The sequence below is a fragment of the Terrapene carolina genome, unplaced genomic scaffold (genome assembly GCF_002925995.2).
Source record: "Terrapene carolina triunguis isolate 2854851 unplaced genomic scaffold, T_m_triunguis-2.0 Scaffold193, whole genome shotgun sequence".
Lineage (NCBI taxonomy): Eukaryota > Metazoa > Chordata > Testudines > Emydidae > Terrapene > Terrapene triunguis.
The window spans coordinates 2863457-2874550 of record NW_020664544.1 but is presented as its reverse complement, the minus strand read 5'-3'; the positions used below and the strand labels follow the sequence as shown (position 1 = coordinate 2874550).

General features: G+C 64.1%; 1 protein-coding gene across 1 annotated transcript in view; it reads left to right on the top strand.

Annotated features, from left to right (window-relative positions):
- The window catches only part of THRA (thyroid hormone receptor alpha), a 12503-nt gene extending 4676 nt beyond the window's left edge, over positions 1 to 7827 (top strand). Inside the window, exons 2-8 of the mRNA XM_026654845.2 lie at positions 1452 to 1513; positions 2760 to 2860; positions 3311 to 3458; positions 4111 to 4316; positions 5806 to 5952; positions 6402 to 6660; positions 7398 to 7827. Coding sequence (XP_026510630.1) covers positions 1452 to 1513; positions 2760 to 2860; positions 3311 to 3458; positions 4111 to 4316; positions 5806 to 5952; positions 6402 to 6660; positions 7398 to 7648 — 1174 coding nt within the window. The 3' untranslated portion in view covers positions 7649 to 7827. The remainder of the gene's footprint in view (positions 1 to 1451; positions 1514 to 2759; positions 2861 to 3310; positions 3459 to 4110; positions 4317 to 5805; positions 5953 to 6401; positions 6661 to 7397) is intronic.
- The last annotated feature ends 3267 nt before the right edge of the window (positions 7828 to 11094 follow it).

Below are 11094 nucleotides of genomic sequence, written 5' to 3'. Positions count from 1 at the left end.
AAAGGACATTTTGTCTTTGAATGTAACTGAGAGTGAAAAACCAGCCACGGGCCCTGGGGGCCACCGACCCGCCTGCCCTGCCCCCCGCGCCCGCCCTGCCCCCGCCCGGTCCCCTACGGCCTGTCTCCCCGGCCGCCCTGTGCCCTCCTGCCCCCACCTGCCCTGCCCCCCGCGCCTGCCCTGCACCTGCCCGGTCCCCTACGGCCTGTCTCCCCGGCTGCCCTGTGCCCTCCTGCCCCCACCTGCCCTGCCCCCCGCGCCTGCCCTGCACCTGCCCGGTCCCCTACGGCCTGTCTCTCCGGCTGCCCCGCGCCCTCCTGACCCGCGCCCGCCTGCCCTGCCCCCCACCAGCCCTGTGCCCCCCGCGCCGTGCCTGCCAGGCCTGGCAGCAGGGGACCCTTGCCCTCTGCTAATCCATGGCCCCTCTTGGACCCAGGGAGCTGGAAGAGCCCCAGGGGCAGGCCCGAGTGGGCAGTGGTTGGGATGTGCTGCCCTTTGCCCATGTGGTGGTAAATCTCCCCCCGCACCCCCCGGGGCTCTGCCAACCCCCCCTCTCGCCCCCCGCTCAGGCTCTGGATCCAGCCAGGGGCTGTTTCGCTCGTGGCATGTCACGGCGCCACCTTGTGGTTTGCACGGCCACTTTCCCGTCGCCTCTGCCTGGGGGTTCCTGGGGCGTCCCTGCAGCAAACCCCTCCGAGCTCAGCTGCCCTGGGGACGGAAGGGCATGCAAGGCCCCTCTGCAGCCGGCAGGCAGATCAGTGCCCCCTGCCCTGAACTGGCCAGGTTGGGTGCCACTGCTAGGAGCCAGCTTCCATGCCCCCTGTCCCCCCTTCTCCCCCACCCCCTGGACCTCACTGCCCTGGGGCATCTGAATCCAACCCTTGGATTCCTGTTTATTGAGACTCTGAGGGTGTGGAGAGCGTGAGACTGTGCTGGGGGGGGAGGAACGGATCAGGTTAGAGGCCTGGTGGGAGTGGTGACAGGGTTAGATGGCAGGGAGGGATGGGGTCTGGGTTAGAGGGCCGTGGGGTCAGGGGTCGGAGGGATCGGGTCAGAGATACAGGGCTGGGGGGGGGCGGGGTTGGGGTTAGTGGGATGGGGGGGTGGCGTCAGGTTTATAGGGCTGGTGGATGTCAGTCAGTGGGTGGGAGGAGGAGGCCCGGGGCAGGGAAGCTGGGGCGGGGGGAGGGGGGGTGCTCAGAGCCTCCCCTGGCCCTCCCAAGCCCCCTTATCTCCCCTGCTCTTCCAGATAACGGGCTGTCGCCGCCCCTGGTCGGCCCCTTGGCACCTGCAGCCTGAGCTGGGGCTGGCCTGTGGGTCGCTGCCCTGGGCCTTGGCTTGCCCGACCGTGCAATGGGGACAGGAGGGGCAACCCGCCTGTCGGGGGAGCTCCCGTCGGGGGTAAGCATCGCTGCAGCCAGTAACCAGGTCTTGTTCTCGCTCTGCTGCAGGTGGCTGGATGGGAAACGCAAAAGAAAGAGCAGCCAATGTTCGGTGAAGAGCAGCATGTCAGGTACTGTGTGTCCCCCACCCCTGGGCCAGGCCTGTCCACTCCCCCCGCCCTGGGGCCTGTTCCGTCCCCCTGCCCCCAGGACAGGCTGCGGGCACCCCAGGGCGTTGTCTTGTGCCCTGGCTGATGGGTCAGGCATGCAGCTGTTTTCTCCCTGGCGTCGTCACTGGGCCCTGGCCTAGGCTGGGGGGCACCACAGCCACGGGCGGGTTAGTGCCCCCTTCCCAGGGCAGTCAGCGTTCAGGCCAGGAGGGCGCAGGGTCCTGCCACAAAGGAGCTCTGTCCCTACAGCGCCCTAGGGAGGGTCTCGGGGTCAGGCCAGGGCCTGGCGTACGGGGGCGGGCCCAGCTCCGAGTCCCCGGGAGGTTGGGCCGGGGCAGCTCAGGGTATCGGCTCCAGCAGGCTGGACAGTGGGGCCCTGCGTGCGGGAGATAAACCCACTGGCTCAGCAAACAACACGACCTCTGTGATGGGGGGGCCTGTCCCAGGGACAAGGCTGGCAGATCTCCCAGAGTGGGATGGGAGCAGGGCTGGATGCTTTTAGGAGCGTGGAGGGGCTGGTGTGGGGCGTGGGAGGGGGCGGGGGGGGGGGGTGGAGGGGCTGCTGGAGAGGACGGCGGGGGGGGCACGGGCTGCTTAGGGTGGCTCTGTGCCCATCTACATCTGTGTTTCCTGAGTCAAGTTCCTGGGTTGCAGCGTCCGGCGTTTTCCGTGTAAGACCCTGGCTCCTCCCGGCACCGCCAGCCGCACCCGGCGCCCCCTGAGCTGCCCCCTCCGCCCGCTTGCATCCCCACCTGCCAGAACAAGGCGCCCTCGAACCCAGGGGGCGTCTCTCTCTGTGTCCCCAGCCTTGCTGAGCACAACGTGCTTTGGCTGGCTGGCTCCTCTGCGGCCCGCGGGACACGCCTGCATTGTCTCTGCTCTGCGCCCTGGGCCGCACCTGCCCTCAGCTCTGCCCGCTGCTCGGCGCTCGCCCCAGCCCCAATTCTCTGTGACACCCTGCCCCACTCGCGTCCTTCCCTGCCCGTGTGCTGCCCGGCCCTGGGGCTGCAGCACGGAGCAGAACAGTCTCGTCTGGTGTCTGGCTGAGTGCACGTGCCACTCCCCGGGGCACCTGCCTGCCGGCACAGGACCTGGGTCCCTGACACCCCTCTGCCAGGGCACCCGCTTCCTGCAGGCCGTGGGGCTCCCTCTCTCCCCCGAGCGCTGGCTCTGCAGGGCTGTAACCTCCGGGCTCCCTCCTCCCCAGGGTACATCCCTAGTTACCTGGACAAAGATGAACAATGTGTCGTGTGCGGTGACAAGGCGACCGGCTACCACTACCGCTGCATCACCTGCGAGGGCTGCAAGGTGAGATGCAAGGGAGGTGCCTGGTGTCTAGGGCACAGCCGGGCCGCGAGAGCTCTCGAGCTCAGCAGCATTAGGCCTCCGGGGGGGCTCAGTAGAGGGCGCCTGCCTATCACTGAGCTCAGTTTCCCAGGCAGGCGCTAGGGGGCGCTGTGCTGCGGGAGGCTCACTGGGGCGCTCTCCCCTCTGGGGCAGGGGAGCTGTGGCGATGTTGGAGGAGGTCACAGGATCCTCCGTCACTTCCTGTTCTAACCTGCCACGGAACTGTTGCCGTGCTGCACCCCAGAGGTGGCTGCACCCCCGTGCCGGGAGACATCCCCACGATACCAGCCCTAGGATCCTGTGGGGCTGCACGGGGGCTCCCCCTGCACCTGCCTTTCCGGGGGGGGGGTGGATAGGTTCAGGGCTGGGCTGGCCCGGGTGTCTCACCGGGGCCCGTTCTGCTCCCCACAGGGTTTTTTCCGACGCACCATCCAGAAGAACTTGCACCCGACCTACTCCTGCAAGTACGATGGCAGCTGTGTCATCGACAAGATCACCCGCAACCAGTGCCAGCTGTGCCGCTTCAAGAAGTGCATCGCCGTGGGCATGGCCATGGACTGTAAGTGGTGAGGGGCAGCCAGCGGCTGGAGGGGTCCCGGGGCCAAGGGTGGGGGGGAGGCAGCGCATGGCCAGGCTCACGCTCTCAGTATTGGTGCAGTCCCTGCTTACAGGCCTGTCTGGGGGCTTTTCCCCGGGTCGGGTGCTTGCCGGGGAGGGGGACCCCAGACCTGCCTCCATTGCTGGCCCCCCCTCTTCCAGCCACAAGCCAGGGGGTAGTGGGGGGCAGCCGCAAGGGCAGCAAGGGGTTAACGCCGGAGGGGTGGGGTTGCAACTGTGAGACAATGACACGTATTTTCCCCCCCCCTCCCGCCCCGGTGTGGGGCGCTGGGGGGGTGGGACGGAGGGCGGTGATCACCCTCAATACCCGTGGAGGCAGGTGGGGCAGAGCTCCCAGAGAGGGGCTGCCCCTATGGGTAGCCCCAGGCCCCTGACCTCGAACTCGTCACTTGGAACATGACACCGGGGTTCCCCCCCAGGATGGCTGGCATCCCGCGGCGTGCACCTTCTGCCCATTGAGAGGCTCCCCCAGAGCCCTTGCTGTGGCGCCCTGGCCAATCGCCATGGCCGCTGTGTGGAACTGAGCTGGGATTGGACCGGTCAGGCCCCGCCCCCTGTGCTCACGCCCCGCCCCCTCTGTGTGCTGACCCCAGTGGTGCTGGATGACTCCAAGCGGGTAGCCAAGCGGAAGCTGATCGAGGAGAACCGGGAGCGGCGGCGCAAGGAGGAGATGATCAAGACCCTGCAGCACCGCCCGGAGCCCAGTGCCGAGGAGTGGGAGCTGATCCACGTGGTGACGGAGGCGCATCGCAGCACCAACGCCCAGGGCAGCCACTGGAAACAGAAGCGGAAATTCCTGGTGAGCGCCCTGACCCGGTCGCGTCGCCTACACCCACCCCGCCCGCAGCGGGCACACCCTGCGTGTACGCCTGCTCACCCTGCGGGCAAGCCACGGTCGCTGAGCACGGACTCGCACCTGCACCCCTGGGCACCACGGGCAAGCCCTGCCCATATGCTCCCTCGCAGGCGTGCAAGCCGCAGTCACGCACACACATGTTCACGTGTTTACAGGCCCTGGCTCGCTGTGCAATGCTCGCTCAAGCACACGGCCCTCCCCAGTGCCCAGAGCCGTCACACCACTGCAAGGGGCTGGCAGTTTGTGGGGGACACTTTGATCCCACCCCCGTGCTCTGTGGCCATGGCCGGTGTCTGTGCAGCCTGTGTGTGGGACCCGTCCTGCTCCCCTTCCGGTGTGGGAGTGCCGTCCCTCTCCTGTTGGGCTCAGAGCCTAGAGACCATGGTGAGGGGCCTGGTGGCATGATACTGTCCTCTCCAAGTGGGTGATCGATCATAGAGCACTAACCTGAGCCCGTCCTCTCCCCCATGGCTCTGCGAGGCCCCCTGTGACCCATCCATCCTCCATCATGGGGGCAGGGCGACCCTCCGGCTCTGTGCCCCACTCAGCCTTTGCTGAGCCCAGGGTGCTCATTTGGGTCAGTCGCGTTAGAGGGGAGGTCTCAGGATGCAGCCGTTGGGAACTGGGCTGAGACTCAGCAAACTCATTTCAGATGTGGGTCACCAAAGCGCTGCCAGATGGGGGCGCCCTCCCAACTCTGCTGACCTAGGCTGGGTCTAGTGGGTTGGGAGTGGGGGCAGGGAGCTAGGACTCCTGGGTTCTCTCCCCAAAAACACCCTGGAGGATGAGCCTGGTTTCATTCAGGCTCTGGTGCTGACTGCGGGGCAGTGCCCAGGAGTCTCGCTGGAGCGCAGACGGGGTGGCCAGAGGCTAACCCCAGAACCTGCAGCACAGGAGAACGATGGGTCACCCTGGGAGCGAGCAGGAGAAAACCCAGCCCCCCTCCAAAGGGCTTGTCCATGCCCTGGTCCTGCCTCACCCACTGGCCCCTCCAGCTGCCAAGGGGTTAATGTCGCCTCCTGTGGGTGGGTGAAGGGCACAGCTCTGAGTGGGGAGGCTGTTTCCCACAGCCCCCTCTCACGCCGGCCAGGGTTCGGCTGCTGAGGGGGCTCCCTCTCCTGGTCACAGCCCCTTAGTGCCATGGGAGAGCCAAGGCGCGGGGGAGAGGGTGCCAGGACTCCTGGGTTCTCTGCTGCTGACCGGCTCTGTGCCCTGGGCGAACGGCTCCCTCTCTTACCGCTCCCCCCCCCCACCTCTCCCCTGACCTAGCCACAAGGGGCTCAGATGGAGGCTGCTCTCCCCCCAGCCTGCCTGGGGTGCAAGGGTGGGGGGCAGTGGGGGCTCACGCAGGGAGGAGGCTGGGGAGAGAGGGGTCCGGGCAGCGCGCTGGGCGGGCCGGCTCCCTGACGGGCTGTCCCGGCCTTCTCCACAGCCCGAGGACATCGGCCAATCTCCCATGGCCTCCATGCCCGACGGGGACAAGGTCGACCTGGAGGCGTTCAGCGAGTTTACAAAAATCATTACCCCGGCCATCACCCGCGTGGTGGACTTTGCCAAAAAACTGCCCATGTTTTCAGAGGTAGGCGGGGGCAGGGGGAGGGTGGTCAGCAGGGAAGGGGGGATGGGTTGGGTGGGGGGCAGAGACTTGAGGCGGGCGGAGAGGGGGTTAAAAGCAGGGGGAAGGGGGAGGGTGGTCGGCGGGGGAGGGGAGATGGGGGGCAGAGATGTGAGGCGGGTGGAGAGGGGGTTAAAAGCAGGGGGAAGGGGGAGCGTGGTCGGTGGGGGAGGGAAGATGGGGGCAGAGACATGAGGCAGGCAGAGAGGGGGTTAAAAGGGGGAAGGGGGAGCGTGGTCAGCGGGGAAGGGAAGATGGGTTGGAGGGGCAGAGACTCGAGGACTGAGAGGGGGTTAAAAGCAGGGGGAGAGCGGGTGGGGCAGGGCCTGGGGGAGGAGTCCAAGGGGGAAGTGGGCGGAGCATGGGGCAGCCGAGGGGGTCTCCTGTGTCTGACCCCGGCTCCCCCGTGGCAGCTGCCTTGCGAGGACCAGATCATCCTGCTGAAGGGCTGCTGCATGGAGATCATGTCGCTGCGGGCGGCCGTGCGCTACGACCCTGAGAGCGAGACGCTGACACTGAGCGGTGAGATGGCCGTCAAGCGGGAGCAGCTGAAGAATGGCGGGCTGGGCGTGGTGTCTGATGCCATCTTCGACCTGGGCAAGTCGCTCTCCGCCTTCAACCTGGACGACACGGAGGTGGCGCTGCTCCAGGCCGTGCTGCTCATGTCCTCAGGTAAGGGCCAGCGGGGGGCGGCCGCCCCCTCACCCACTGGGCCCTGCTGCTGGGGAGGGATATTCCCATCATGCACCAGGCCACATGGCCGATGCTGCCCATGGGGTTAGGGGCCGGTTCCTTCCTCCCCCTGTGAGCTCAGCTGAGATCTCCACAGCCTGCTCCCCCGCATCAGCTTCCCTGGCTGGGGTCCCCATGCGTTGCTGGTGCCCACTAAGAGCACCAGGGGAGAGGCCCGGGGCGCAGGAGACAAAGCCCCTGGTGCAGCCAGGGAGCCCAGAGCTGGAGCTGTTGCTCAGGTATCAGAGAGAACTGGAGACGGAGGGGTCGTGGTGGGGCCAGGTGTTGGGCTAGATGGGGGCAGGGAGAAGTGGGGGGAGGGAGGGGTAGGTAGCGGGTAGTTGTGGAGATGAACGGATAAAGGAGTATTTGTGGGGTGGAGGGGTACAGGGGTAATGATGGGACTGAATAGCCAGAAAGGGAGAGCGATGGGTTTGGATGGGTAGGTAGGGTGAGGGAGTCGTTGGGGGGGGTTGGAGGAGCACAGGGGAAGAGGTGGGGCGGTTGGATGGAGGGGGGCGGATAGGCAGGGAGGGAGGGGGTGGGATACGTTGGGGGGTTGGATGGAGGGGGCGGAGAGCTAGCGATAGGCACAGAGGGCAGCCGTGGGGCTAGCCCCTCGGGCGGAGGCTGCGTTGCCCCCGTCCCCCCCTGACGCCCGCCCGTCCCCCCCGCAGACCGCACCGGGCTGCTGCGGGTGGAGAAGATCGAGAAGTGCCAGGAGACCTACCTGCTGGCGTTCGAACACTACATCAACTATCGCAAACACAACATTCCCCACTTCTGGCCCAAGCTGCTGATGAAGGTGACCGACCTGCGCATGATCGGCGCCTGCCACGCCAGCCGCTTCCTGCACATGAAGGTGGAGTGCCCCACCGAGCTGTTCCCACCCCTCTTCCTCGAGGTCTTTGAGGATCAGGAAGTCTAGGGCGGGGGGAGGGGAGGGGGCAAGGGGCGGGGCCAGGACTCGGACGAGAGCCCAGCCCCTCCTGGACACGTTTTACTTGGTTCTTTTTCGTTTTGGTTTGTTTTTCTAAATATTGCGCGTGGGTGTCACCCGGCAGCGCCGACACCACCACCACCACCCCCGCGGAGGGGGTGGGACCATGGGGGCGGGGCTGCTGTCGGTGTGGGGGGGAGGGGCAAAACTTTTCAAAAACCACACAAAACATGAGCTTTTTTGGGGGGGGGGGGGGGGGAGTTGGATTTGGAGTAGCAAGGGAGGATAAGTGGAACCTGGATCTCCTTTCCTCTGAACCCCTCAGTTATGGGGGTGCTGGGGGGTGGATACATAGCCCGGATTTCAACCCAACTGCAGGAAGAACCCCCCCACTCAGAGAGTTCTCCGTCCCATCACCTCCCTGGCACTAGGCTCAGCTGGCACCTCACGGCTCCCCCCAAATAAACCTCTCTCGTTCCACGGACTTTATGAATTTTGTTTGTTTGCACAGGACAGTCCCAGACGTCAGAGCGTTTGTTTCCTTTATTATTTCCTTAGGTGATTTTGTTTTTGTTCTTTTTAGCATTTATTCCCTCCCTGAGAGGCTAAAATATTAACTAACTGCACTTTGAGAAGAGAAAAGCTATTAAATTATTAGCGGGGAGAACCCAGGCGCAGGGAGAGGGGGTGAGGTTAGGGGAGGGGTTCGGGCCACGGAGCCGAGCGTGAACGACAAATGCACTTTTTTTATTAAAAGACAAAACTCCAGCGGGAAGTCGCTGGTTAGATTCCCAGGGGTGCCTCGATTTCCCATCGAACTACAGGGCGCGAAGCCAGGGTGCCAGCTGAACCCCGTGCCAGGGTTGCAGGATTGGACCAGCGGAGAACGTCAGCTCCCTGCTACACTGGAGAATCGGGGCTCCGAGGTTGGGCTGTCAGGTCCCTTGCCCTCTCCCCGCCTCCCCCCCCAAGAACCCGCCACTTCGGCCCATCTACCTCTTAGGCTGGATGGGGCGGGCAGGTCTGTCCTGACACCCCAATCCTCCCAGCACACCCGCCTCTCCCTCAGTGCAGGCGCCTGCCGAGGGCCGTAGTTCTGACACTTTCCCGAAGGCGAGGCAGTGGTGGGCAAGGGAGAGAGGCTCCTGCCCGCAGGGGTTGGGGGCTGTGCTGAGAGGGGGCGAGGGGGAAGATAAGAGCTGGTCGAAAACATTGGCTCTAAACTGGCTCTCGCGGGACAATTTGGTTTTCCATGCAGAGTCTGCTCCCCGCGGAAAGTTTTGATGCTTCGTTGACGGAACAAACACCAGAAAACCGAAAGAGCTGAATTCAAAATGGTGCCGCCGTGCCTCCTGGGAGTTGTGGTTTGGGGGCCTTGAGCTCCCATTCATCTCTATGGGATGGACTCTCTGGTTGGAATCCATCTCCCATGATGCACCAGGCCTGAGGCTCCCATGGGGCACCCCCTTCCCAAGAAAAGTCACTGGGGCATCATGGGAGATGGAGTCCAGCCCAAGAAACCAGCCCCTAGAGGAGAATGGGAGCATGAGACATCTGAACTACAACTCCCAACAGGCAGCGCGGTGCCATTTTGAATGGAAATATTTCTGTTTTCAATATTTTGCCAAAAAGTCGTAATTTTCTTTGGGGAAGCTGCCTATTTTCTGACCAACTCCCCCTGCCCAGGTCCCTGCCCCTGCCCCTCCAGTGGCCTGTCTGTCTCTGATACCCCCAGGGCAGGGACCATCTGCCCATCATCTCTGGTAACATGCCCCCAGGAGAACCCCTCACGCAGCAAGGGGCCAGGGAGGACCGTGCGCTGAGCCCCACCCACGCCGCTCCCCATGGGGCCCACACTTTTAATGGGCACGCGCTTTCCACAGGACGGCCCCCTCCCTGCCACCGCTCACTGCACTAACGCCGTCAGTAGTCTGCCCTGTATTGGCCTGCAGCATGCGCTACCCTGTCCCCCAGCTATGCCATCCCAGTGCCTCGCTCGCCTCACCACCTCAAAGCCTTGATTCTCCGTGAGGCAGGGGCGCGCGGGGGCAGGAGGGATTGGGGAGCCCTGGAAAATGGCACTTATTGGGCACAGGGGCCGGGAGTCCGAGCTGAGGCGTTTGCCCTTCCTAAGCGTGTGGGGGAGCTAGGGACAGGCCAAGCCGGGGTAGCTGCGTTGGTCGCTTTAGGGTTGTCTACCCTCCCTGATCCCTCTCCCAGCCCCCGCCCCGATTCCTCCAACAGCCAGGGCCCCATGGTCACCAGGATGGGGTGTGCACGCTCCCTGCTGTTCCCGGGGATCCCCCTCGCCCACCGTCCCCCTCACGGCCCCAGCCCAGGGCCCACCCGCTCTGGGAAAGCACGAGGCACAGGAGACACGTCACACCCGAGCGGCGGGCATGTTTCGGCTCAGCCCCGGGGTGCCACCCACGCGTCTCCGATCACGGCTTGGCCGGGCCCGCGTGTTTAACCCCGCGTTGTCCAACGCGGCTTCCCCAGCGCGGGCGAGTTCATGGCACCGCCGTTCGGGGACTAGACAATGGCATAACCCACCCTGCCCACCCCTGCAGCCGCCACAGGGGCGCGCCGGCACGACCCATCCTTAAAGCTGAACCAGCAGAACTGAGCCTCAGCCGAGAGCGAAGCGGCGCTTGTAGCAAGGAGCTCCCTGTCCCTCTGCACTTAGCCAGCCCCGTGGGCTGCGGCCCGCCTGGCTCTTCCATTTCTGCTCCGCTGCTTTTTCCTTTTGGGGGGGGGGGGAATAACAATCGTAAAGGAATTTAAATCGCCAGGGGGCAGATCTAAGGCCCAATGGGCGTCAGCCTTTCTGGACTCTTCAATTTCACTCCTTGTGCGGAGAAACTGCACTCACTCACCCCTGCCTGTAGGGGGCACTTACTGGTAGTCAGCCACGCTTGGACACCCCCACACACACGCCCCCGCCCCCCCCCCGTTTCCCCAGCTGTCTGTCAGCAAACCCCCGGCCGATGATTTGCGCCTTGTATTTGTATCTGTCCATCTATATCAGTATCCAGTGGAGGGAGTTCGTTTTTAAGCTTTTTCTTACCCGGTTTAGGGCGTGAATTTTTGTTTTCTTACCTCAGTCGAGAGGCCAACGGGGATGGGGGGCGGGGGATCGGCTTATTCTGAATGTACCGTTTAAGGTTCAGGTCCGGGTGAGGAGAGCCACCGCAGGGTTAATGCCGCTCCGATTTAAGCTAATATATATATATATATATATATATATAATTATATATATAAATTTTTTTAATTAAAAAATCTTTTTACGGGTTATTTTAAAAAACAAACAAACCCACAAACCTTTTGTTGTTGGTTGGTTTGGTCCGATATGCTTGGCTGATGTATTGCTTGGTGTGCTGGACAGGAGCCCAGCCACCGCCGTGACCCCGGACTTGGTGGGCGTAGGCCGAGGA